This window comes from Lontra canadensis, unplaced genomic scaffold (genome assembly GCF_010015895.1).
Source record: "Lontra canadensis isolate GAN:19392208 unplaced genomic scaffold, GSC_riverotter_1.0 scaffold66, whole genome shotgun sequence".
NCBI lineage: Eukaryota > Metazoa > Chordata > Mammalia > Carnivora > Mustelidae > Lontra > Lontra canadensis.
In genome coordinates this window covers 6,337,255-6,361,867 of record NW_022631060.1, presented here as the reverse complement: position 1 = coordinate 6,361,867, position 24,613 = coordinate 6,337,255, and the positions used below count along the sequence as shown (strand labels likewise).

Sequence of the window (24,613 nt, the reverse complement as noted above, 5' to 3'; positions counted from 1 at the left end):
GACGTGCTTCTGACAGCACTCCTTCCGGTTATTTCCTCACCTAAACAAAGCGTCATGAAATCATACTATTTACCGTTCTAATTTCCAGAGCATCACATTGTGTCACAAACAGTCCCCCTGTTTTCGGAGCGGTGCACACAGTCTTCTTTAATGGTTACAGAGCGTCCGTGTAGGTGCTCTGCGTTGGATGTCTAAGTGGCCTCTAATTATTTGCTGTTGTAAATAACGCTGTTTTGAACATCTTTCTGCATCCATCTTGGTTCCCATTTTAGAATGTTTCCTTGGGTTGGATTCTTAGAATGGCAATCACCGGGCCAAGGGGCATAAATATTTCAAAGGCTTGTGATGGGATTTCCAGGGAGCTTTCCAGAGAGCTGCCTGGACACCCAGACCTCACCTTGCAGGTCTTTCTCCCACAGGCCTTGCCAGCACTAAGTCCCGGTGTTTGCAACACTGTCGCTGATTTAATAGGCGAAGTGGCCCCTCGCTGTTCTCTTTTGTCTGTGATGAAGCTGCTCCTGGTCTCTTTACCATTCCTGTTCACTGCTCTGTGGCTGTGCTTGTCCTAAAGGAGCAAGCGTTTTTTTGCCTTTTTGACTTGACCCTGTTTGGTGGTTTGGACTCTTTCTGTGGGGCCCTTGTCCCCGCCCAGATCTGCCGGCAGCCCCGAGTGGAGCGGCATTCGGTGCCCGGGGCCAGGTGAGGGCAGTGCTCTCTGCCAGGGCATTGGGCTCCCACCCCACACACCCCCGCCCCCCGCTGGAAAGAGTGCCCCTCCCAGGGGGCCGGTTATCTGAAGCAGGTCTCAGAGGGTCAGGCTGCTAGTGGGTCCACGATGGCAGATCTCGGGGCAGTGGGGGAAACCTGAGGTTCAGTGCACTTTGAGGAGCTGCGTAGAAAAGGAGGCTCTGTCACCGTGTGACCAAGTCGCATTCCTGAAGTTTGAGCAGAGGCTTTGCTTCCTGGGATGGTGCACCCGTGCAGGTCAATCTGTCGTTACCCTCATGACCTGGCCAGGCAGAACCCCGGTGGAGGGACACAGGCTAGTGTGGCACGGGGAGGTTCTAAAACCCAGGCCGCTGGGCCCTCTGCCCAGCACACACCACGCGCACGCAGGATTGCTTTAAGAGCGTGAAGTTGTCTAAGTTACCAGAGTGCTCTGGTGAGCTTAAGTTCTGGTTTGACTGCTTGATTCCCTACAGCCCGTCAGCCCTCCAGGAAATATTGGGTTTGGCCAGGAATTGAGGGAGGGGGAGGGGGAGATGGCTGGATTTTGCGTGGGGCCGCTTCGGGGCCAGGGCAGGACCCTCACTCTTCCTGGGGGACCCTCCTTGCCAAAGCTGCTCTGATCTGCTCTGACTTCCCAGATGCTGAAGTTCCAAACCGTCCGTGGGGGCCTGAGGCTCCTGGGTATCCGCCGAACCTCCACCGCCCCTGCTGCCTCCCCAAATGTCCGGCGCTTGGAGTACAAGCCCATCAAGAAAGTTATGGTGGCCAACAGAGGTGAGTGCCCTTGGGGCCAGCGAGAGGAGCCGCGTGTGCAGCCCAGCCTTAGTGTTCCTGTCCTGCCCCTGCCCTGCACACCAGCTCCCCGCCCTGCTTCTGTTTCTGTAAGGACCCAGGAATCTAGTGGCTTGTCTATTGCCCCTTCCCTCCAAGGCGAGATCGCCATCCGTGTGTTCCGGGCCTGCACGGAGCTGGGTATCCGCACTGTGGCTGTGTACTCGGAGCAGGACACGGGCCAGATGCACCGACAGAAAGCAGACGAAGCCTACCTCATCGGCCGCGGCCTTGCCCCAGTGCAGGCCTATCTCCACATCCCAGACATCATCAAGGTGGCCAAGGTGAGCGGGGCTGGGCCTGCGTGCTGGGCCTGGCCCCCAGGCCGGCCCCTAGTAAGTGTCTGTGTGTAGGGGAATGGATAAATGAAGGGATGGATGGATCGATGGACGGACCAAGTGCGGTGTGGGGAGGTGCGCGAGCCACGGGTGTGGTTCTGGGCCTGTGGGAAGGAACTGGAGAGTCACTGCCCTCCTCTGACTGCTCGTGCTCCCAGGAAAACAATGTCGATGCCGTGCACCCTGGCTACGGGTTCCTGTCGGAGCGCGCAGACTTTGCCCAAGCCTGCCAGGATGCCGGGGTCCGCTTCATTGGGCCGAGCCCTGAGGTGGTCCGCAAGATGGGAGATAAGGTGGAGGCCCGGGCCATTGCCATTGCCGCAGGTGCGTGTGGTAGGCCTCTGGGGGCCGCATGGCTCGAGAGGGGCTGTCCGAGGAGGGGGGTGGTGGGTTTTGGCAGGATTCCAGCCTGTTACAGAGGACCCACGTGCCTGTCTCCCAACAGGTGTCCCTGTGGTCCCTGGCACAGATGCCCCCATCACCTCCCTGCACGAGGCCCATGAGTTCTCCAACACCTACGGCTTCCCCATTATCTTCAAGGCCGCCTATGGGGGCGGGGGGCGTGGCATGAGGGTCGTGCACAGCTATGAGGTGAGCGGAAGCCCAGGGCTGGGCGCAGAGCAGGGAGCCCAGCTGGCCTGTGAAGCCACCCACAGAGCAGACCCTGGGGTTCCAGGAGCGGGCGGGGGTCCTGCAGAGGGAGAGACCGAGCTCCGCTTGCCTGCCCTCTCAGGAGCTGGAGGAGAACTACAACCGGGCCTACTCAGAGGCTCTGGCCGCCTTTGGGAACGGGGCGCTGTTTGTGGAGAAGTTCATCGAGAAGCCACGCCACATTGAGGTGCAGATCCTGGGTGAGTGGGGGCGTCCCTGGGCGCTTTCCGGGCTCAGGGCGGCAGATCTCCAGGAGCCGTCCCTCGGGAAGCCCCTCCCGCAGGAAGGCAGGCTGTGGAGGCCGCACTGGTCAGGGCCCGGGCCTTGGCGGTGGAGGTTTCTGTCCTGGCTGCCCGGACTGCTGGGAGTGGGCGTCGGCTGGCCCCCGCAGTCGTATGGGGGTTGGTGGGTATTCAGGAAGTGCTTAGGTCCCTGGAGAAGCTGAGTCTCCTTTTCACTGTAGGAGACCAGTACGGGAACATTCTGCACCTGTATGAGCGAGACTGTTCCATCCAGCGGCGGCATCAGAAGGTGGTCGAGATTGCCCCCGCGGCCCACCTGGACCCCCAGCTTCGGACGAGGCTCACCAGTGACTCCGTCAAACTTGCTAAGCAGGTGAAGGGCAGGGGCCTTCAGGGACGATCTCTCACGTGGACCTAAGGAGCCTGTTCTAGTGGCTCCCTCTGGGCTCCGCCAGCTTAGGCCTCATGCCAGGGGCCCTGTCTGGAGGTGGACAGCCCGCCAGGGAGCGGGGAGGCTGCGTGACTGGCTCTGGGAGGGAGGGGTGGGGACTGTTTGGGAGGAGAAAGGGCTGACTCGGGGTCCTTGGGACCCTCACTGTGTGAGAGCAGAGGCGCCAGGCCCAGAGACCAAGCCTGGGATCCAGGAAGGCTGAGAGAGGGAGGGAAAGAGGCTACTGGCCACTCCCTCTGCACAGACAGAGCTTCTGCGTGGCACCGACTAACCTGGAACGAAGAGAGTGAGATCCAGTGCGTTCTGTCCAAACAAGAAACATTATTAAGGCGTTTCTTCTCCTTTGTTCTCGACCGTTGCCCGCATCACATTTATTGCCCCCCACTGAGTTCTCAGGTCCTCCTGCGCCAGTCTCTGCTCTGCTGGCCATGGAGGCAGGAGATGGCAGCTGGCTCCCCCAGCAGTACCCTGTCACCGGCCTGCCCAGAGACCACCTGTCGTGGCCAGGCTTGTCGCAGGGGTCCCGCTGTTGGTTCTTCTGGGCCCTCCCGAGCCCACCCCGTCTCCGAGTCTGGGCACCTAGTCCGCACCCTTGCCTCCCCTTCCTGGCCCCCCGAGGGAGAGCCTCTGCTCATATCTGCCTTCCCCAGTGGACAGGGTGGGCCCGGGTCCTGCTGTCTTTCCAGAGCTGTGCTCTCTCAGACCTCCTGGGCGGCAGATGATTCCATGACCTTCCCTGGCTGAGAGACAGGGTCAGCGCGGGCAGAGGTCTCAGCCGCAGTTAATAGGCTTGGTCAGGGTCTGATTTGAAGTTGACATTTGGGTTATTTGGTATGAGAAGTAAGCTTACCTGGAGTTGGGTCTAATTTGTTGGCTTAGGCCACGTGTGTCACTCTGTAACCGATTTGAGGGAGCGGACTGTCGTCTATTTTGTGGTCCTGATAGGACCAGAGTGAGACTGGAATGAGGGTTGAATTTTGCCTTAGAATCATCACTGTTGGTTCCTCTCAGAGGACACCTCTTTGGGTCCTGGCCAGAGGTGGTGGTAAGTAGAGCAGGGGGGAACTTTCTAGAAATCCTCTGAGAATGAGAAGAGTAGAGGCTGGGGTAGGCGTGGTGGGGCCTGTCCTCCAGGGAGAGGGTGCCGAGTCCGGGGCCGATGGCAGCTCATGACTTCGTGTCCCAGAAAAGCCAGGTGCAGCCATCAGAGGCCCGGGCAGGGTCCCGGGGAGCCGTCTAGGCAGGGGCCCGGCCGTGGGCTGCAGGGGCTGCCAGCGCTCTCTCCTGGGGCAGGACTGGTTGTGCCCTCCATTGGGGCAGGGCGTGTGGCAGTCTGTTCCTTACGGAAGCGGCCCGATGGCTGTGGCTGAGCCCAAGTGGCGGTCGGCCCCGCTGACATGGCCACCCCGCAGGTGGGCTACGAGAACGCGGGCACAGTGGAGTTCCTGGTGGACCGACACGGCAAACACTACTTCATCGAGGTCAACTCCCGCCTGCAGGTGGAGCACACGGTCACCGAGGAGATCACCGAGTGAGTGGGGTGCGGGCGCCGGGGGTAAGGGGGTGGCAGCTGCTGGGTCGCCAGTAAAATCCATGCCAGAGGCTCCTGGGGAGCTCAGCGCGTCTCCACTGTACTGGAGAGCAGTCAGGGGTCTAGGTGTTTGCTTTTTACAAAAATTACTATTAGAAGAGCATTACATGGGGCGTGCCTGCCTGGTGGTTCAGTGGGTCAAGCGTCCGACTCCTGATTTTGGCACAGGTCATGGTCTTGGGGTCCTGGGATGGAGCCAGCTTAAGATGATTCTCTTTCTCAGAAAAAGAGAGAGAGAGAGGGAGAGAGAGAGAGAAAAGCATTATATGCCTATTGTAAGAATAAAGGAGCAAATAAAAAAAAGACTGAAATCCCGGGATAAAAATAAATAAAATTAAAAAAAGACTGAGAACCGGGATGCCGAGGAGGCTCAGGCACAGGTGTGCTGGGGGAAGGTCTGGTCTCCCGGGTTCCAGGTGAGCCAGAGGCCCAGGTCCGGCTAGCCCAGCATCGCCTGTTCCTGCTTTAACTGTCCTGGTTTTGTTTCATCTCCTTACTTTACTCTATAAACAGCTGGACGCAATTGAGATGTTACGCGTAGAATTTCTGTTGTACTTTTGTAATCAATATTCGTGGAAGGCATCCTCCAAGGCCCTGTGTGCAGGTGTGCGTGTCTCATAGCTTAAGGAAGTAGCCAGCCCCCTCCCGTGCTAGGCAGTCGGGTCGTTGCTGGGTTTTGAGGCCCATAAGGGGGGTCTGTTTCCGTCTTGGTGCGTAGATCTCTCCCTTCCCCTCTGAAGGGTCCTGGGGATAGATGGTTCCTGTGTGGTTCCCTGAGCAAAGCCTCATCGGGTTTCCAGATTGTGTCCGTTTGTGCTCCCGCAAGCACTGAGTAGAGACACTTAAAAATCTGCCCATTTTGTAAACCACCCAGTAGTTTCAAGATCCTATTTTGAGCCATTGAAGTGTGAAGCCCTGGCTCGGGGCCGGTCCATCTCGCCCGAACTTTCCTGACAGTTTGTTCCTCCCCCGACCCTCCCCTGAGGTTGAGGATGCTGTGGCGGCCTGCCTGTGCCCAGCAGATGCACAGAGGCTTCCAGACTCTGTCCTCTCGAGGTTAAAGCCTGAGCTGAGGTGGACGCTTGGGCATCTGACTCTGGCTCCACGAGACTTGGCCTGGTTGAGCCACGGTGAACATGCTGTATGTCTCGGGCCTGCCGCGGGCCTGCTCTGTTCAGGACAGACATCCGTGCCAGCTTGGGAGTGGTCTGTGACAGACCAGGTGCAGGTTCCTCCCCGGCCACTACCCACACATTGCTGGGACGAGCCGCGGCCTCTCTGACCCTCAGGCTCCTCCTCTGCTGGGAATGGCAGACTCCCAGAGCATCACAGTGGAGGCCCAGCCTCAGGCCAGGCTGCACGCAGTCGCCGGCGCTGCTGTGACATGCTCCAGCAGGAACTACGGGGCACCAGGGGAGAGCTGCCGGTGCCGTGTGCAGGCTGCCCCTGTCAGCAGGTCTCAGTGGCAATGCATTTTAAACTTTGAGTTGTTTTTTGTTTTTTGCCATTTTGTTTTGTATTGTTTTTTTGAAACAGCTGTTCCACTTGGATCTGTCACTGTCCCTAGGAGCCTTGCAGTCCATGAGGCCAAGCTTATAAATCATGCGCATTTGGAGAGTTTTGTGCACCGAGGTTGAGGGTCTTCCGTGGGGTGCGGTCTGGGGCGCAGGTGCAGCTGAGGCCCGGATCCCAGGAGGACGGCGGCACCCTCACTGCCGCGCATCCCCTCACGGACCCTCCCAACAGCTTGTCGTTCCCATGTCAGCCAGCCCCGCACTCACAGCCCCCGCCTCTGTCAGGGTGTAGTGCGTACGGCTCTCCTCATGGAATGTCTGAGGCTTCAAGGCCGGCTTGATCAAGGGAGGGCTTGGGGGAGGCCGGAGGACAGAAAGGCCCTGCGCAGGCAGTAGGGCGGAGCGTGGGGAGGGCGCGTTTGGTGGCGGGCTCCGGAGCAGGTAGACACGGACATTTCAGCTGAGCCCTCTCCGGCTGCCCCCTCCTTGTTCCAACCGCCTGGACTTCCTGTCCCCTGGGCCTGGGGCAGGGGATGCCGGTCTGGCTGGAGGGAGCCTGCCACCCAGGCTGGTGAAGAGTCCACGGACGGGTGGGGACCTTTCTCCCCGTGCATCCCCTGCCTCACGCTCTGCGCCTCCCTGCAGTGTGGACCTGGTCCACGCCCAGATCCACGTGGCTGAGGGCCGGAGCCTGCCTGACCTGGGCCTGCGGCAGGAGAGCATCCGGATCAATGGCTGCGCTATCCAGTGCCGGGTCACCACGGAGGACCCCGCGCGCAGCTTCCAGCCGGACACTGGCCGCATCGAGGTACGCCAGCCTTCCCACGGGGCGCACCCTGGTCTCTGTCCGGGCAGAGAGACCCTCCTGTGGGCCTGGCGGGGCACAAGCACCCTTGCGGGGCTGGCTGAGGCCGGCTGAGGGTAGACCGGAGCCGGGCTCCGTCCGAGGGTCAGGGAGAGAACATTCCAGGGGGAGACGGCCGGGAGCGCAGACGAAGACACCAGCAAGGGAGTGACATGGAACGGGTAGTAGACCAGTTGGGTGGGGCCAAATGCGGGGTCCCCAGAAACGAAGCCCGGGCCCTTGACTTCGGCTTCTTGCAAGATCCCATGGACAGAGCAGCGGCCTCCCTCCTGCCTTTTGTCCGAGGGAGTGTGGTTGGCCAGGCAGGCCCCGGGGGTTGAGGCATAGGACCAGGGCCCGGTTGTGCCAGTGGAAGGGCCCGGCTAGGGGCCGAGTAAGGATCAAGGGGGGAGCCAAGGAGATGGTGGAAGGCAGGGAGGAGGCAGTCTCGGGGCGCCAGGGGTTGAGTGGGCAGACGTGGGGGTGGGCCTGCTGTGCCTCTGTCCCTGGGAGTGTCTGCCGTGCCCCCCCCTTTCCTCAGCGCAGACATCCCTCCCTCCCCCACTCCTCCCCTCTGCACTCACGTCCCTAGGCCTGCCTGGGGCAGGCACCCTCTGATGAGCTGCCGGGTGCACGTCCCTGGTCCTCTCGCTCACGTTGGCTGAGAATGTTCCGGAACCTTCAGCAGCACTGCTGCCAGCTCTGCTGCTTTACCACCTCCCCATCTGGTTGGAGCCTCTGAGGGTGCAGGACTGTGTGAGAGCTCAGGTTCTGGCCCGGGGAGAGGACCAGGATGATTTGGAGGCGGATACTAGGCTTCTGAGAAACAAGTGATGTGGGGAGGGAAAGGGAGAGCTGGATTCTGAAAGTGCAGAGCTGGGAGGCTTGAGGCAGAGCTGCCACTGGAATTCCATTTCCGGAACAATCGAAGCCCATAGGTGGGGGCCAGCCTGAAGGCCGGAGTGCTCTCCAGTGGGGGCCCTGACTTATCTGCCCTCGGCGGGGAAGGGGCAGCCCTGTGACGCCCTGCAGCCTTCCTCCACCTCCATTTCCACGTTCTGGCTCCTCTGAGCCTGGTTTACCACAGAATATTTTTAGCTGACAGTTCCTGCTCACAGCTGAGTGTTCGCCCTTAAATATTTTATTAAGTTCCTTTTTATCGAACACAGGCCTGTGTCCCTTAGAAGCAGAAACCTGGTGCAGTGGGTGTCCCATGCCCCTGGGCCGTCCCTCGCACTCCCTGTCCTCCTCCCCCATGCCTCACGGGGGTCCCCTGGCCCAGGTGTGGGCTCTCCCTGCCGGGACTCACCCCAGGCCCCTTCATGGGTGTTCTTGTCTGTACCAGTTACCCCAGATACCCTGAAGCTCTGTCCCCCAGGGCCCTGTCCCCATCCAGCCGTGGACTTAGAACCCCTGCCCGCCCCCGCGAGTCAGCTGCAGGACCCGCACCGCTCTGTCCTGCTTCCCTCTCCGAGCGTGTGGGCACGGACCTGCTCTCCTGAGAGCCCCGGGTCTGGCCCTTCTCCCCGATCTTCGTATCTCCTCTGCCTCTCCTCCCTCTCCCTCCCATTCTCCCCTTTTGGAAGGAAGGGAAAGTGGGGGGACACTGAGGGCTTCCCCATTGCTTCACAGCATATGTTAAAACCCCTTGGCCTGCCTTCCCTCCCTGCCCTGCTCGTGTCCTGCAATGTCCCTGTCACCAGTCTAATTTCCTTGTTTGTCCACCCCCTTGCCCAGCAGGCTGGGAGCCCCCTGGGATCAGGGACCCTCTTTTAGCTGCTCACCTCGGTGCCTGGCATGTGGTGGGCACAGATGTCCGTGGGATCAGTGACTCTAAGAGGCAGGAGGGTTGGTCAGGCAGGCGGGAGGAAGGTTGGGGGCGTCCGGCTGCTGCCTGCCCAGGGCCCCTCTCTGTGTTCTGCGGAGCTCTGCATCCGCCCTGGGCTCAGGGCCTGCGGGCCTGGGGCTGGCCAGCCGGGTCCTCCCCTGCGCCTTTTCTTGCCTCCTCCCCTGCCAGCTCCTCTCAGGGGAAGGATGCAGTGACCATGTGGCAGCCAGAGAAGGAGGGATGCCCCGGGCTTCACTGGTGGGAATGAGGCAGAACTTAACCAGCCAGAGCTGGCACCCTTGTGCTAGGCCCGGCGCCCGGCCCCACCCGCACACGTCCAGCCTGGACTGGGGGCCGCGTCCGGACTCCGCTTCCGACCTGGTTCCTGACTCTGCTCACCCCCGTCCACAGGTGTTCCGGAGCGGAGAGGGCATGGGCATCCGCCTGGATAATGCGTCGGCCTTCCAAGGGGCTGTCATCTCCCCGCACTATGACTCCCTGCTCGTCAAAGTCATCGCCCACGGCAAAGACCACCCTACGGCTGCCACCAAGATGAGCAGAGCCCTTGCCGAGTTCCGGGTCCGAGGTGTAAAGGTAAGAGGCCGTAGGCTCTGCCTGCCTTCTAGGTGCTCAGTCCTGCACTAGGCCTGCCCCTTGGCTGCACGTCGACTGTCCTAGCCACTCTGCTGGGGCTGGGCCCCTCCGCCACCCTGGGAGTGGGCCTGGGCTCCTCGGGTGCTCGGGGCCCTAGGCCAGAGCCAGGAGTCTTGCTCCAGGGAGCCCCACCGCTTGCCCTTCTTAGGGGAGATCACCTGGAGTCTGTGTTCGGTCTGCATATCACAGGTCTCCTTTCTGGAAATTCTGATCTCATCGGTTGGGGTGAGGGGCCCAGAGCCTGCATTCTGAACACGCTCGCCAGGTAGTTCTGAGTCCCAGGAAGACCCTGGGTGAGAGAGCACAAGCCCGTGTGGAAGAGGTCACTTGGCATAAAATGAGACCCCGCCTGCCCTCCTTGCCCTCGTCCCCTGGCCTGGCACGTAGGCGTCATGTCAGGTGCCTTTGGGACAGCCAGGGGAGGAGGCTGCAGCCGGAGGTCTGAGGGAGGCCAGGGGGAGGCACGGGGCCCAGCTGCCAGGCAGGGACCTGAAATCCTCGATGGCCTCCTGGTTCCCTGTGTCTGTAGCCGGAGACGAAACCACAGCCGCATGCTGTCCTGTCCTGGAGGCCGGCTCTGCCTGTGTATCCGTGGGCTTCCTCGGGCCAGGGGCTGCCTGCAGAGGCCCTGCGGCACGAGGGCAGGGAGGAGGGTTCCACCTGCAGCGGACTGTGCCGCCCAGCCCCTCTGTCCTCTCACGGTGCCCTGGGCCCATCCTTTCACCCACCGGCACGGCTCTGTGATGTGTCCTGGCAGGGGCTCCGGTGGGTGCAGAAGCCTTTCGAAAAAGCAGTTGAGAGGGGAAGAGGGAGGCAGGGGACCTGCAGGGCCAGTGGGGGGGTCAGCCATCTCCCCTCAGGCCCGTGGCCCACCTCAGAGGCGGTGGCTGTTCCCCAAGTGTTGGGGTCTCTGTGCTCTCTCGTGGGAAGCCTCAGGGCTCCTGGTCTGGGGGTTCCTGCGCACACAGAGATGTGTTGTGACATCCTCCCTGAGGGCCTTGAGGTTTCCAGCATGGTGTCCTAGGGAAGCTTTGGGGGCCAGTATGTGCCATGACCCTCGTGTGGGGCCCCACTAGCCCACCCTTCACCCGCCTGCCCTCGTTGCTCTATTGTCCTTACCGCTGGCCCCTATGCTTGTGTGCCCAGGTCATTGGACCCTCCCCGTCCCCCAGCCTGGCAGGCTCATGAGGACCTCCTGCCCTAGGGCCCTGAGGGCAGAGAAGGGAGGCGGGAGTCACGGGGCTCACCAGGAGGAAGGTGGGAAGGCCGGCTATGGGACGTTTCTGGTTCCTTGGGGCACCAGAGTCCTCCCCAGATGTGTACCCCGACGAGGCCACGGGCTCCTGCCACATCGAGAGCCGCCCACGTCCGGCAGCTCCTTTCCTGGCACGCCCCAGGCCCCCCTCCCCTCAGCCCCGGGCCGCCTCCGCCTTCTCCCCATGGCCCCTTGGAGGGTTCCCGTTCTCGTGCTGTTCCGCGGAGGACGTTGTTTATTTATTTAAACCAGGATCTCCCCTGGGCCACGTCCAGGCGTGTGTTCCAGGGCTGCAGAGCGGGCTCACGTGTGTGAACTACAGACACACCGGGGCGGGGGCTTGGCGGCCCACATGTGTGCGCACTTGCCTGTCGTCCTGCTCTCCGCGGGCCGCGCGCTGGCACACGGCAGGCCTCACACACGGGCACCGCGCGCGCCCCTTGGCACAGGTGTGGTGGCCACTGTGGTCCGGGCCTCGTCACGGGCTGTGGGATGCCGGTATCCGCCATCTGCGGTGGCGCTCAGGCATCTGCATGTTCTTAAAGCGTCTGGGGGGGCCGAGCGCCGTGGAGAGCCCCACGTCTGCTGTCATTCGTGTCTGGAGCATCAATTCCTCCCAGCTGACGCTTGGGAGCCGGGACTGTGCCAGAGGCTGGCAGGGGTCTTGGTCAAGGGGAGTTAGAGCAGGGCCCAGCCGTGCCCCCCGTACTGCAGCTTGCCGGGGTGGGGAACAAAAGCGGGGCAGTGCCCCCTCATCCCAGCGTCTGCCGCTCCAAGGTCCAGCAACCATTTGACTCAGTCTTTCCAGACAAGCCCAGAGCGAAGCCATGGGGAGAAGTGGGGTGGGGGTGGGGGATCAGTGGAGCAGCTGGGAGCTCAGGACCTCTAGCACTGATGAACCTTCCAGAAGGTCTTGGGCTGATACCAAAGCAGTGGAATTCTAAGCCTTTTCCAGTTCTTCTGGGATAACACTGTACAAATCCAGAAGCTGCCCTGGGAAGTGGTGAGGTGGTCTCCAGTGGAAGCCATGGGGACTTTCTACGGAGTTGGAGTGTTGCCAGCCAAAGGTCCCTTCGCCCTGAAGGGCTGTGCCATGGCCCTCGTGCCCGTTCGCCCTCGTGCCCATTGGCCCTCTGTGCAGCCTGGAGTCCATGCTTCCACGAGGACGTCCCATCTTGTCCATGTCGTGCCAGGAAGGGGTGCTTTCTGCACTTAGAGGTGCAGGCACAGGGCCCAGAGGGCTTCAGCACAGCCCCTCCCCTTCTCAAGGGGCCGGTCTGACTCACCTGGGACAGGAGGCGCCAGCCCCAAGCACCTGCCGTTAGGCAAGGCCAAGGGCACCCTAGGCTCTTTGGGCCACCTCCGTGGGGCTAGCGGCCCTGAACCTGACCCTGTCTTGTTTGGGGGTGTCTACTGGCCCACATGTCCCCCTCCCCTGTCAGGGAGCCTAGCAGGACAAGACAAGGCTAGCACGGAGGTGTACGCAACAATTTTATTATAAAGAAAAACAAGACTCCCGCTTGGTGGCTGCAGCCCTGCCTCGATGGCTGTGAGCACCCGTCAGAGGAATGCGGGTCTGGAGGCCAGAACTGGGGCAAGGGCCCCTTGTCCTGCCAAGTACAAAGGAGGCCTGAGGTACCAAGGGTAAAATCAGGAGGGACTCCCAGGCAGTGCTGACCCACCAGGCCCAGCAGCTGCATGTCCCAGGCCCTGTGCCCCTTCCCCGGCCCACCCTGGGCTCACTCCCTTCCCCTCACACCACACTCTCCTCCAGCTGTTCCGTGCTGCCCCCCACCCCCCGGCACCCTGCCCCGAGCAGCCCCCCATGCACAGAGTGGCTTCTCCGAGCCCAGGCCCCTCCAAGGCGCCTGGCGTAACCGTAGCACCCGCCGGCGTCTCCCAGGTCCAGGGAGCAGCTGCGTTGCGGCCTCGGTGGTGGGCTCCGTGGTGGGTGGGCCTTGGGCGTGGGGCTGGGGCCTCCATTGGTCTGGGATTGGACGTGGCTGAGCTTGAGGGGGAGGCGGCCGTTCCCGGCCCCCCGGCCCCGAACCAGCAAGGCCACAGTGAAGACCAGTAAGGCAGCCACCAGCACACCCCCCACGGCCACGGTCAGGGTCCCGCCCAGCACGTGGGCCTGCAGGGCGTGGCACAGGGGTGCAGCCGGTAGCGTGGAGAAGTGGGCACAGCCCAGCAGCCTAGTGGCTGTGAGGTCGGAAGGCCCAGCGGCAGGTGACAGGGCCAGCAGGCAGAGGTCATAGTCGGCACCGGGGACGAGGTGCTTCAGCAGGAAGTGGTGGCTGGAGGCCGGGACAATCCTGTGGGCAGGGGTGGGTGGTCAGAGCCTAGGTTCCGGCTCTGACCCCAGCCCCCGCCCCCTTGCCACCTGCCCCCACCCTCACCCCCGGCTCCCAGGTCCCACCTGGGAACACTCCCTTCCCCTAGGACCATCTGGGCCTCAGTTTACTCCAGAAGGCCAAGAAGCCAAGACAGGCGTGAGTGTGTGCAGCTGGGGACAGAGCACGGGGCTGGACGGGCGCGTGTGTGGATGCACAAGCCCAGGGCAAGCGGGGGAGGCGGTGTGGAGGCACGTGGCACGTGGCCAGGGCCAGGAAGAAGGCGGTGCGCGCAGCCCAGGGTTGTGCGCCTCTGCACAGAGACCAAACGCAAAGAGGCCTGGACTGCGGACCCCATGGGGCACTTCCCACCTCTCCCTGGTGTCTGCACCCCCCCCCGCCCGCTTCCCCCCTGCAGGAAGCTCAGAAGCTGAGGAGGGGTGTGTGGAAGTGGCCGAGTCTGGGAGGGCTGGAGGGGGGCTCTGAGGGCCACAGGGAGCCACGTGGGGGCTGCGGGCCGCACCCTCACCGGTAGATGAGGGTCTCGTCCTCACTGCTGTTGTACTGGATCTGGAACATCCACACGGGGTCTGCAGGCCGCCCCGGCCCCCAGCTCACCAGCCCTGAGGTCGCAGTCACCTCCGTCACCTGCACAGCTGGCTCAGACTCTAGTGTCCCCTCGCCCTCGGCGGCGGTGCGGGCCGAGGCAGCAATGTCCGAGGGCCCCGGGCGGCCCCCCTCCGCGCTGCCGTTCCCGCCGTGGGGCAAGGCCAGCACGCGGAGCTCGACCCGGGCTGTGGCCTCGCCGGCAGGGTTGGTAGCAATGCAGGTGTAGCCCCCTGCATCCCCAGAGCCCGTCACCCCGATCTCCAGGGTCCCATTGGGGAAAGCCCGGGCTCGGGAGGAGTTGCCAACCAGCCGGTCGTCAGGGCCTACCCAGTGCATAGTGGGCGCGGGGTCGCCCAGGGCCCGGCACCGCAGCGTGGCCCGCTGGCCCTCCAGCACCCAGAGGCGCTGCGTGTGGCGCGCGATGAGCGGGGGCTCACAGGAGAACTCGCCTTCGGGCACGGCCCAGAAGTAGCGGCCGGCCAGGCCCGGCGGGGAGGCGCACGTCTCCAGGTCGTCGGGCCGCGCCAGCCGCCGCAGCCACAGCAGCTCGCAGTTGCAGTGCAGGGGGTTCCCACTGAAGCTCAGCACCAGGGGGGCGGGCGAGGCCTCGGCGTCGCGGCCCCGGGAGAAGAGCGGGTCGGGGGCCAGCGTGGCCAGGCGGTTGGACGTGAGGTCGAGGCGGGAGAGCTGGCTGAGCTGGGCGAAGGCGCCCGGGGGCAGCGCGTCGATGAGGTTGTGGTCCAGGTTGAGGGTGTGCAGCGCGGGCATGGCGCCGATGCCCGCCCAGGGCACCTGCCGCAGGTTGTTGTAGGACAGGTCCAGGTCCTCCAGGCTGTCCAGGAAGTCGTCGAAGGCCCCGGGCGAGATGCGGCCCAGCTGGTTGCCGCTGAGGATGAGGTGCTGCAGGTTGACCGGGCCGCGGAGGCTGCCGGAGCCCAGCTCCACCAGCCTGTTGCCGTCCAGGTGCAGGGAGCGCAGGCTCTCCAGGTCCCCGAAAGCGCGGGCTCCGATGCGGGTGATGGCGTTCCGGGACAGCGTCAGGTCCACCAGCCCCGTCATGTTTCGGAAGTCTGGCGGCCCCAAGGCCTGGATGAAGTTGTCAGCCAGCCGCAACTCCACTGTGCGCCGGTCCACGTTGGGCGGCACAAACAGCAGGCCTCGGTGGGCACAGAGGGTGCTGAGCGACTCGGACAGGTTCTGGCAGACACAGGGCAGTGGGCAGGCGGCCGCTCCGCTGGCCAGCAGCAGCAGCAGGAGTGGCGGGGCCATGGTGAGCGCCCTGCAGGGAAGGGCCGGAGCCCGGGCACAGGTGGGGCAGGTGCAGGTGCCCCTGTGCCCGCCGCCCAGTCTCAAGGGCCAGCTCCCAGAGCCGGGCCTGGGTGTGTGTGTTGGGGGGGGCGTCAGAGTCAGAGGCCCCAGGACTCTCCCCCTCCCCCAGGGGCAGAAAGAAGGCTGGGGCCTGCAGGGCCAGTCCCCCCCACCCCCTCCACGGAGTAAAGGTCACATTTCCCAAGCGGGTAGTGGGGTCCTGGCTCTGGGGACAAGGTGCAGCATGAGGCAGGAAGCGGAGGTGGGCACTAGAGCAGGGAGGGTCCCGGAACTTCCTTTCTCTGGCGTCTCCGGGAACCGCCAGCCCCCTCCCTCCGAGCCATCCCCTCCCCCGCCAGGGAAGGCGTCTCCCCCCGCACCAAGCCCCTCCCGTGGCCCGTGGCCCCTCCCTGGCCAGCCACCGCTGCCGTGCCCCGCGGCCCCCTCACCTGGTGTCTGTAGCTCAGGGGGCGCGGGCCGGCCTCCCCGTGGGCCTGGCCAGCCCCCGCCGACTCCAGGCAGCTCTCCCGTGGGGGCGAGGCCCGGGGCTGACCGGCCGCCCGCCGCGCGCCCTCCTGCCCATGGCGCTCGGGCCCGCGGCCCCGGCTCTCTCGGTTCCCGGCACCTTTTCCCGGCGGCTCGCGGCGGCGGCGGCGGCGGCGGCGGCGGCGGCGACAGGCAGGCGGGTGCGCGCCGGCGAGCACGCGCTCCGCGGACACGCACGTGGAGGGCGGACAGGGAGGGGCGCACGGGGATCTACCCGAGCCGGCTGGCTCCCGAGGTCACGGGGACACGCGGCCACTGCAGCGCCCACGGGTGGCTCCCGGTCACGCCCGAGGCCCGGGCTGGCGCGGGCCCGCCGCGCAGCCCCCCGGCGCTGCCGCAGCGCACTCACCCTGGCACAGGCGCGCGCGCCCCCGGCCACCCTGGCGCCCCGGCATCCTGCACCGCACCGGCGCCCGCCGCCGCCGCGCGAACCGTCACTCCGCAGACAGCCAGACAAAGCGCCGGCTCGCGGGCCCCTTCACCATCTCCCAGAGACGGGAGCCTTTGTCACATGTCGCCGGGCACCCTCCCCAACACACCCACACATGCCCACACACCCACACGTCCCCGCACCCACAGGCAGGGCCGGGCGCAAACCCGCACTGTTGTTGGGACCCTCACAGACACACGCTGAAGGTCATAACCGTTCTGCATCACCGAGTCACGTGGAGGGTCCCCAACAGGCACGGGGCCTGGGGTGGGGGGGGCGGTGAGGGGCTGGGGCGACGCCCCCGGCAGGCCGGCTGCGGGGTGGGGCGGAGAGGGCTCGGCCTCCCGGCTGGCGCCGCGCCCCGCCCCTCGCTCCCCCGCCCGGGCTCGCCGCCCCGCCCGGCACGCTCGGGAGCCAACCGGTCTCCGCCTCCGGCCCGATTGGTCCGCGCGGCGCCGCTTCCCAGCAGGCCGGCGGCCGCACGCCGTTCGCAGCCGCGCGTCAGTGGTCCTCGCCGAGCCCGCGGCCCCTCCCACCCCTTCTGTCCCCCGTCGGGCCGTGCTTCTGGGAGGGCGGCCCGGGGTGAGCTCGTCTGGGCTGAGAAGGGGCTCCCGGCCGGGGGTGCGGTGGGAGGACGGTTCCCGGCTTCCTCCCTGCGAGGGCCGGGGCTCCGGTGGGCGCGCCGAGTGCTCGGAGCCGGCCAGCGCGCTCCGGTCCGCCGGGAAGCGAGTCGCCACTTCTCCAGGTATCTCCTAGTCCTCGGGCTCCCCGGACACCCCCACCCGCGCCCCTGCCCCTTCCCTCCAGACGTGATTCCTAGGGACTGGGGGGCCAGGACCCCTGGGAAACGGAATTCCGATTCTGCCCCGTGCAGCAGGTAACCTTAGGCAAGTTACTGAGCCGCTGAAAACACTTCACTCGTCTTGGCCAAGGGGTATTAATGACACGTCCCTACGTGCCTCGTGGGGCCGAGAGGAGAGATGTCGCCTTTGAGGGGCGCAGCTGCCTGGCAGCTGGAAGCTTTTCCTGACGGTTGCTGCTCCCAGGGCCTCAGCTGTTGCGTTTGCAGAACGAAGGCACTGGAGTCTAGCCCAGGTCCACTCTGGCGCTCAGCAGTCGGGGTAGCTCCTCCCTTCACCTTCCGGGGAGTTGTCGTTCGCTGGGAACAGAGTCTGCTGGCATCCGTCACAGGCCGCTCTGTGCTGAGAGTGGGGGTACACCAGAAAGCGGATGGTCCCGGCTGTGCCCGCACTGAGCCCACAGTACATAGGGATGGCTGATCCCCCACGAAATCACCAAGGGGGAGGGTCTACACATGGGGGAATGGAGGGTGGGCCAGGGGAGGCCTGGGAGAATCCCTCTTACCCGTATGTGGTTCTCGGTTCGTTAGACGGCTCGGCTGCTCTTACCTTCTCACGTGCTGTGCCTCGGTCCGGTTGAAATGCTCCATCTCTTTAGGAGGGGCAGGGACTAGTCTCAGGGACAGATAGGCCGATCTGTCGCACCAGAGAGGCATGAGGCAATGTTGGCTGAGTCCCACTCTGCAGTGACTGTGGGGGAGGCACCCTTTCGGTCTGGACTTCCAGGCAATAGGAGCCCTGGGTGGAGGGGGTGACAGCTAAAACTTCTCGGAGTAGCAGCAGGGCCCAGAAGCATGAGTCCCTGTTGAAGTTGCCATCAGAGACAACGAGTGGATGACACAGAGATACCTTATCTGAAGTGACAGCCATGTGGTCACAGGCAGTGCATGCTCGAATTCCACCCACGAGGCCGGGCAGTCATGGGACATGTCTCCGTGCTGGCTTCCAGGCCGCCATGTGGCCTCCAGGTTGGACTTGCCCGACTTCAGCTTCAGGCTGCCACCTAGTAGTTTAATGAGCAGAAATGAGGGCCCTCGGTGTGGGGGGGGGGGCGCGCCAGGGTGGCTCAGTGGGTTAAGCGTCTGCCTTCCTCTCAGGTCATGATCTCAGGGTCCTGGGATTGGGAGCCTGCTTCGCCCTTCCCCACTTCCCCTGCTTGTGTTCCCTTTCCTTCTCTCTCTCTGTCAAATAAGTAAAATTAAAAAAAAGAAAAGAAAAAGAGGGCCCTTGGGCACAAAGCAGGTGGACACAGATCCGTCCTACAGCAGCCCTGCCCCCAGAACGCTCCCAGGGCTCGCAGGGGTAGGAAGAACGCAGACAAGCGAATGCTGACGCCTAGGAGGCACTTTGCAACAGCTGATCCCACGCGAGCTGACTAGAAAGGGGGAGGTACCGCCAGAGGCCTTCAAGTTCAGACTTCCTGGAAGAGCCTACCAGGCAGGTGCAGAGGTGTGGCGGCACGAGAGCTCACGAGGCGACTCTGGTGTGGCTGGAGGGGGCCGTGACTTTGAAGCCTGGCAGATGACATGTCTGGAGACAAGGGCTCATAGAGTCTAGAGGTGACCATGGTAGAACCATCTGGCCTGACCAGTGACACAGGAGTGGCTACTGGGGGTGATGGAGCGTAGGTTGGGGTAACCGGGTGGACAGTGAGCACCCAGCAGAAGGCAGAGGACGGCGGGGTGAGGGAAGCTGACTTCGGACATGGTGAGCTTGTGTGAGGGCCACACAAGGAGAGGTGCCCAGGAGGCATTTCCACTTTAGGGTCTTGGCTCAGGAGCTGGAAGCCCGGGATGAGGCACGCGGGCAGAATGTGCTGTGTGAGGAGAAGAGGCCCAGTGACAGCTCTGAGAACTCCATCCTGCAGGGGTGAGAGGAGCTCCCAGTGGGGACTGGGGAGGAGGAGAGCAGGAGGTCTTGGAAGCCCAGGGCGACAGTGCCCAGGTGGGAGAGGGCCGTAGGAGTTAGCCGCCACGATGGAGCCTCGTGAGGCCGCCCGAGTAGGGCTGTTGGGGGTGGGGGCGTAGGGACGTCTGTCAAGAAGCATGGCTGGGAAGGGGAGCATGGCTGCCGTGTGTCGCAGTGTTGTGGGAAAGGCCTGACCCGTTTCCTGGGCTGTGTGGAGGAGAGGGACGAAGTCCAGATCACTGAGGAAGGAGGAAGCGACCCCGCACACGTTCCGGGGGAGCCAGGTGGGGCGGGGCGAGTGGGCTCAGCCTTCTAACACTCAGGGCGCTTTGCCGGGAGAGGGGGTTGGTGAGATGGGAAAATGTCATCCCGCAGGGAGGCCTCAGACCTCAGCCTAGTATCCTGGGGGACAGGGTGGCGGGGGGCTCTGCTGCCTCTCCCCCAGCCGTGCTACGCGGTGACCCCCGCCCTCTGTCCTGCAGACCAACATCCCCTTCCTGCAGAACGTGCTCAACAACCAGCAGTTCCTGGCGGGCGCCGTGGACACCCAGTTCATCGACGAGAACCCGGACCTGTTCCAGCTGCGGCCTGCACAGAACCGGGCTCAGAAGCTGCTGCACTACCTCGGTCTGACCCCGGACTGCCCTGCTCTCCCCTCCCAGAGGCCGTGCTCCTGACCCCCTGCCTAGAAGAGTTCCAGCTCTCACTGTCCTGCCCTCCTTGGCTCCACCCTCCTCCTCTGCTTCACCCTCCCACCTTGCCCACCTTCCTCGCTCCTGATCTCGGAGATGCCCCGTTTTCCGTCCGTGCGGCCGTCAGTAGGTCCCCACTGCGTGGGTCCAGGAGGCCCTGGCTTTGGAGGGGCCTGGGGATCCCGGAGGAGCCCTTCATGCCCAGGCCCATCCGCTGGCACTTGTGCCCTCAACTCGGACTCTCCCCCACCTGTCCTAATCCCACGACGCCTCCCTCCCTAGGTCATGTCATGGTGAATGGCCCAACCACCCCAATCCCCGTCAAGGCCAGCCCCAGCCCCACGGACCCTCTTGTCCCCGCGGTGCCCATAGGTAGGTGAGATTCATTCTGCCAACTCGGGGAGACAGGAGGCGGCTGCCCACAGGACGGCTGCTGACACCCCGGTCTGCCCTAGGCCCACCCCCGGCCGGTTTCAGAGACATCCTGCTGCGGGAGGGGCCGGAGGGCTTTGCTCGAGCTGTGCGGAGCCACCAGGGGCTGCTGCTGATGGACACGACCTTCCGGGATGCCCACCAGTCACTGCTGGCCACTCGTGTGCGAACCCACGATCTCAAAAAGATTTCCCCCTATGTCGCCCACAACTTCAGCAACCTCTTCAGCATAGAGAACTGGGGAGGTAGGCCGGAGGAGGGCTGGAGGGCGGGACAGCCCCTGGAAGGAATCGGGTACCCAGTGTGGCCACTCCGGAAGCTAGAGATGTTCACCCTGAGGCACTCAGTGAGGGGTGCACGACGCGTGGTGTTCATGTGTTCAGCAGCGACTGGTGCCCACTCCGGACACGCCTCACAGAGCTGAGACCCCAGTAGCTCAAGGACAGGGAGGAGCCACCAGCTTGCTCGTCACAGCACAGAGTTGGCCGCAGGGCTGTGAAAGGGGGCACAGAGGACCCTGATCCTGAGCTACCCTGGGAGCCACAAAGGGAAAAGTCTGCAAGGGCCGGGGCAAGGGCTGGGGCGGGAACGTGAGGGGCCCGGAAGGTGTGCGGGACGGCTGTGCGGGCTGGGGCTCGGGCCGCAGAGCTGCAGGGTGTGGCGGAATCCCAGGGGGGTGAGGGGCTGACCTGGGCCTCTCGGTCCCCGTGCAGGAGCCACGTTTGATGTTGCCATGCGCTTCCTGTACGAGTGTCCCTGGCGGCGGCTTCAGGAGCTCCGGGAGCTCATCCCCAACATCCCATTCCAGATGCTGCTGCGGGGCGCCAACGCCGTGGGCTACACCAACTACCCCGACAACGTGGTCTTCAAGTGAGCCTGGGGTTGGGGGCGCCGGCAGACACTGGCGCAGGACCCCGCGGGTGCTGCGCCACACTGCGATGGCCTGTGCTCCCTGCAGGGGGCTTGACGCTGAGCCTCCTAGCTGTCCCCAGCGAGGGCTGCCATCTGGCATCTCATGGAGTGTAGAATTAACGCTTGGAGAGCTGGAAGGACTAAAAACTCAGGGGAGCGAGTGCTCGCTCAGTGCTCGCTCTCGCTCAGACCGTCACTCCCGCAGGGACTCTCCCGCTGAGTCTTCTGCCCTGGGCAGACAGATCGACTAGGGCAGGACAGCTCTGCGGGGCCGTGTGCCTCCGGGGTGACCCTGCCCAGCCCAGGCTACCCCAGAAAAGGCCTTGACCACACCGGGGCGCCTCCCCCAACACTGGCTCGGTGGGTGCCCCTCCCCCTGTCAGGCCAGAGCCAGAGCGGGATGTGCGGGGGGCAGCGAGATGGGACTGACCCTCGGGCTCTCCTGCCCACTCAGGTTCTGTGAGGTGGCCAAGGAGAACGGCATGGACGTCTTCCGGGTCTTTGACTCCCTCAACTACATGCCCAATCTGCTCCTGGGCATGGAGGCCGCGGGCAATGCCGGCGGTGTGGTGGAGGCCGCCATCTCCTACACCGGGGACGTGGCCGACCCCAGCCGCACCAAATACTCACTACAGTACTACATGGGCTTGGCTGAAGAGCTGGTGCGAGCGGGCACCCACATCCTGTGCATCAAGGTGCCTGGACCCCCGCCCCAGGACTCCCCAGGCCCTTACCCGCCTCCCCCCAGCCCCGCCACGCCCCCTCCTTACCGCCTTTTCTTTCCTTCTTGCCCCAGGACATGGCAGGGCTGCTGAAGCCAGCGGCCTGCACCATGCTGGTCAGCTCGCTCAGGGACCGATTCCCCGACCTCCCGCTGCACATCCACACCCACGACACATCAGGGGCAGGTGTGGCATCGATGCTGGCCTGTGCCCAGGCTGGGGCCGATGTAGTGGACGTGGCCGCTGATTCCATGTCCGGGATGACGTCACAGCCCAGCATGGGGGCCCTGGTGGCCTGCACCCGAGGGACTCCCCTGGACACAGGTAGGCACAGCGAGGGTGCGTGACCCTCCCCTCCCAGCTGTGGCCCTCAGGAGTCCTGGTGGAGTCTGGCCTATGCTAGAATCCAGATGTTAGTTCCTGGCCTTGCCTTCCATGACCCACATCTGAGATGGGACCTGAGCTGGCCCTGGAGTGCTGGGAGAACCTGGGAGCTTAGCCCGTTTTCCTGGCCTCCCTGCAGGGGTGCCTCTGGAGCGTGTGTTTGACTACAGTGAGTACTGGGAGGGGGCCCGGGGACTGTACGCGGCCTTTGACTGCACGGCCACCATGAAGTCTGGCAATTCGGACGTGTACGAGAACGAGATCCCAGGGGGCCAGTACACCAACCTGCACTTCCAGGCCCACAGCATGGGGCTTGGCTCCAAGTTCAAGGAGGTCAAGAAGGCCTACGTAGAGGCCAACCAGATGCTGGGCGACCTCATCAAGGTGAGCCCTCCCCAGTGTTCCTGTCCGTGCCTCTGGGCATCCATAAGGCACCAGGTGGCCTAACCCAGGGGATTTTCTTCTCAGGTGACACCGTCCTCCAAGATCGTGGGGGACCTGGCCCAGTTCATGGTGCAGAACGGGCTGAGCCGGGCGGAGGCTGAAGCCCAGGCAGAAGAACTGTCCTTCCCCCGCTCCGTGGTAGAGTTCCTGCAGGGCTACATTGGCATTCCCCACGGGGGGTTCCCTGAGCCCTTTCGCTCTAAGGTAGGAAGGCCCAGCACAGTCTGGGAGGGGGAGGCTGGGTGTAAGCATCAGACCTGACCCCCTGCTTTGCTCCCCAGGTGCTAAAGGACCTGCCAAGGGTGGAGGGGCGGCCTGGAGCCTCCCTCCCACCCCTGGATCTGCAGATGCTGGAGAAGGAGCTGATAGAGCGGCATGGGGAGGAGGTGACCCCAGAGGATGTGCTCTCAGCGGCCATATATCCAGAGGTCTTTGCCCACTTCAAGGACTTCACGGCTACTTTTGGCCCCCTGGACAGCCTCAACACCCGCCTCTTCCTGCAGGGACCCAGAATCGCAGAGGAGTTTGAGGTCAGTGGCTCTGGCACCTGTCTACACTGCCCCCCAGCACCCCTGCCCCTGAATCCCTAAGGACACCAGCACAGCTAGAGCTCCAGGCTTTGGCTTGGCCGTCACCCCGCCTCACAAGCTGTAGGTCCCCAAAGCACCCTTGAGAGACCAGGAGGCTAGGTCTTTACAAGTGAGGAGCCGAGGCCCAGGCTTGGGGGACTGGCCTGGGACTGGCTCGGGGGGCTGCTCTGCCCAGGCTGTGTGTTCTGCTGTCCCCACCTCCAGCTCTGAGCCTCCGCGCCCTCCCTGCAGGTGGAGCTGGAGCGGGGCAAGACGCTGCACATCAAAGCCCTCGCCGTGAGTGACCTGAACCGGGCCGGCCAGAGGCAGGTCTTCTTTGAGCTCAACGGACAGCTGCGGTCCATTCTGGTCAAGGACACTCAGGCCATGAAGGTATTGTCCCCCCCGGGGCCAGGCAGGGGGTGGGGACGGGTGGGGCCTGTGCCTCACGTCTCCTCCCCTCTGCCCTGTCTGCAGGAGATGCACTTCCATCCCAAGGCCCTGAAGGACGTGAAGGGCCAGATCGGGGCACCTATGCCCGGGAAGGTAATAGACATCAAGGTGGCAGCTGGGGCCAAGGTGGCCAAGGGCCAGCCCCTCTGTGTGCTCAGTGCCATGAAGATGGAGACTGTGGTGACTTCACCCATGGAGGGCACTGTCCGCAAGGTCCACGTAACCACAGATATGACACTGGAGGGCGATGACCTCATCCTGGAGATTGAGTGATGTGCCCCAGGTTGGCAGCCTGGCCATCCCCACCCCAAGCCTTCCATAGACAACTGTGCTGCCAGGGCAGGCCCAGGCCAGCCAGTGCCCGGGGGCAGAAAGGCCTAGCCCTGGAGCGCCTGTCCTCAGCTGCTTGTGGCAGGAGACACACTGCCTGCTGTGGCACATTCCCTTCCTCCAGCCTTCTGTCTTTTCCCTGCTGGACAGCCGCTCACATAGTCATCTCTTGCCAAATAAGGGTCCTCTCCTTGTTGGAGATTACAGGTGGTGGTGTAGGTGGGCCGAAGACCCGGGGGAGCAGGTTGAGGGGTCCTGTCTCCTGGGAGGAGACCTAGGCTCCAGGTCCTGAGAACTTCGCTCAATAAAACTGGCTTCCCCTGCCCTCCATACCGGGTCCTGTGCAGCGCCACTCAGCAGAGGGACAGAGCTGCCTGCTGGGACTCCCCCGTGGCAGGGGCAGGTCAGTTGTGTCTTCCTCCTTGGAGGGTAGAGAGAACGGCAGCCTTGGTTTCAGCCACCGTGGAGTGCCTGCAGTATACACCCCCAACAGGAGTAGCTGTACTAAGAACTTGTGGGAAGGGATGCTGTTCTAAGCGCTGAACACCCATTAACACAGTGAGTCAGTCATGTTCTATGGAAAGAGAAATGGAGTCCTACGAAGGTTAAATAACTCCTCTAAGACCCCAGAGCTAGTAAGAGGCTGAGGGTTCAGACCCAAACTGTCAGTGGACTTGCCTCCCCACCAGAGTGCTTTACTTCCTAAACTCAGAGCCAACCTCCCACCCCATTAGTTGAGGACTAGATCCCAAC

General features: G+C 63.7%; 2 protein-coding genes across 4 annotated transcripts in view; one reads left to right on the top strand and one right to left on the bottom strand.

Moving 5' to 3' along the window:
* The window catches only part of PC (pyruvate carboxylase), a 100,243-nt gene extending 76,053 nt beyond the window's left edge, over window positions 1-24,190 (top strand). The window contains exons 2-21 of one of the 2 annotated variants that reach the window (XM_032879591.1): window positions 1,368-1,503; window positions 1,660-1,844; window positions 2,057-2,222; window positions 2,344-2,489; window positions 2,632-2,749; window positions 3,013-3,164; window positions 4,655-4,773; window positions 6,993-7,155; window positions 9,431-9,613; window positions 19,405-19,549; window positions 19,897-19,986; window positions 20,070-20,291; window positions 20,760-20,916; window positions 21,413-21,653; window positions 21,755-22,004; window positions 22,204-22,448; window positions 22,533-22,712; window positions 22,790-23,038; window positions 23,330-23,470; window positions 23,555-24,190. In XM_032879591.1, coding sequence (XP_032735482.1) covers window positions 1,368-1,503; window positions 1,660-1,844; window positions 2,057-2,222; window positions 2,344-2,489; window positions 2,632-2,749; window positions 3,013-3,164; window positions 4,655-4,773; window positions 6,993-7,155; window positions 9,431-9,613; window positions 19,405-19,549; window positions 19,897-19,986; window positions 20,070-20,291; window positions 20,760-20,916; window positions 21,413-21,653; window positions 21,755-22,004; window positions 22,204-22,448; window positions 22,533-22,712; window positions 22,790-23,038; window positions 23,330-23,470; window positions 23,555-23,803 — 3,537 coding nt within the window. In that variant the 3' untranslated portion in view covers window positions 23,804-24,190. The remainder of the gene's footprint in view (window positions 1-1,367; window positions 1,504-1,659; window positions 1,845-2,056; window positions 2,223-2,343; window positions 2,490-2,631; window positions 2,750-3,012; window positions 3,165-4,654; window positions 4,774-6,992; window positions 7,156-9,430; window positions 9,614-19,404; window positions 19,550-19,896; window positions 19,987-20,069; window positions 20,292-20,759; window positions 20,917-21,412; window positions 21,654-21,754; window positions 22,005-22,203; window positions 22,449-22,532; window positions 22,713-22,789; window positions 23,039-23,329; window positions 23,471-23,554) is intronic. The other variant, XM_032879592.1, reaches the window with a different exon arrangement.
* On the bottom strand, window positions 12,407-16,500 carry LRFN4 (leucine rich repeat and fibronectin type III domain containing 4). 2 transcript variants are annotated; one of them, XM_032879593.1, is made up of 3 exons: window positions 15,628-16,500; window positions 13,791-15,149; window positions 12,407-13,243 (listed from the first exon to the last, which is right to left on the bottom strand). In XM_032879593.1, exons 2-3 carry the CDS (start codon window positions 15,137-15,139, stop codon window positions 12,682-12,684), a joined length of 1,911 nt encoding a protein of 636 aa, XP_032735484.1. In that variant the 5' UTR covers window positions 15,140-15,149; window positions 15,628-16,500; the 3' UTR covers window positions 12,407-12,681. The 2 variants fall into 2 exon arrangements, with proteins under 2 accessions (XP_032735484.1, XP_032735485.1); XM_032879594.1 differs by lacking the exon at window positions 15,628-16,500 and having other exon boundaries at window positions 13,791-15,240.
* Window positions 24,191-24,613: the final 423 nt, after the last annotated feature.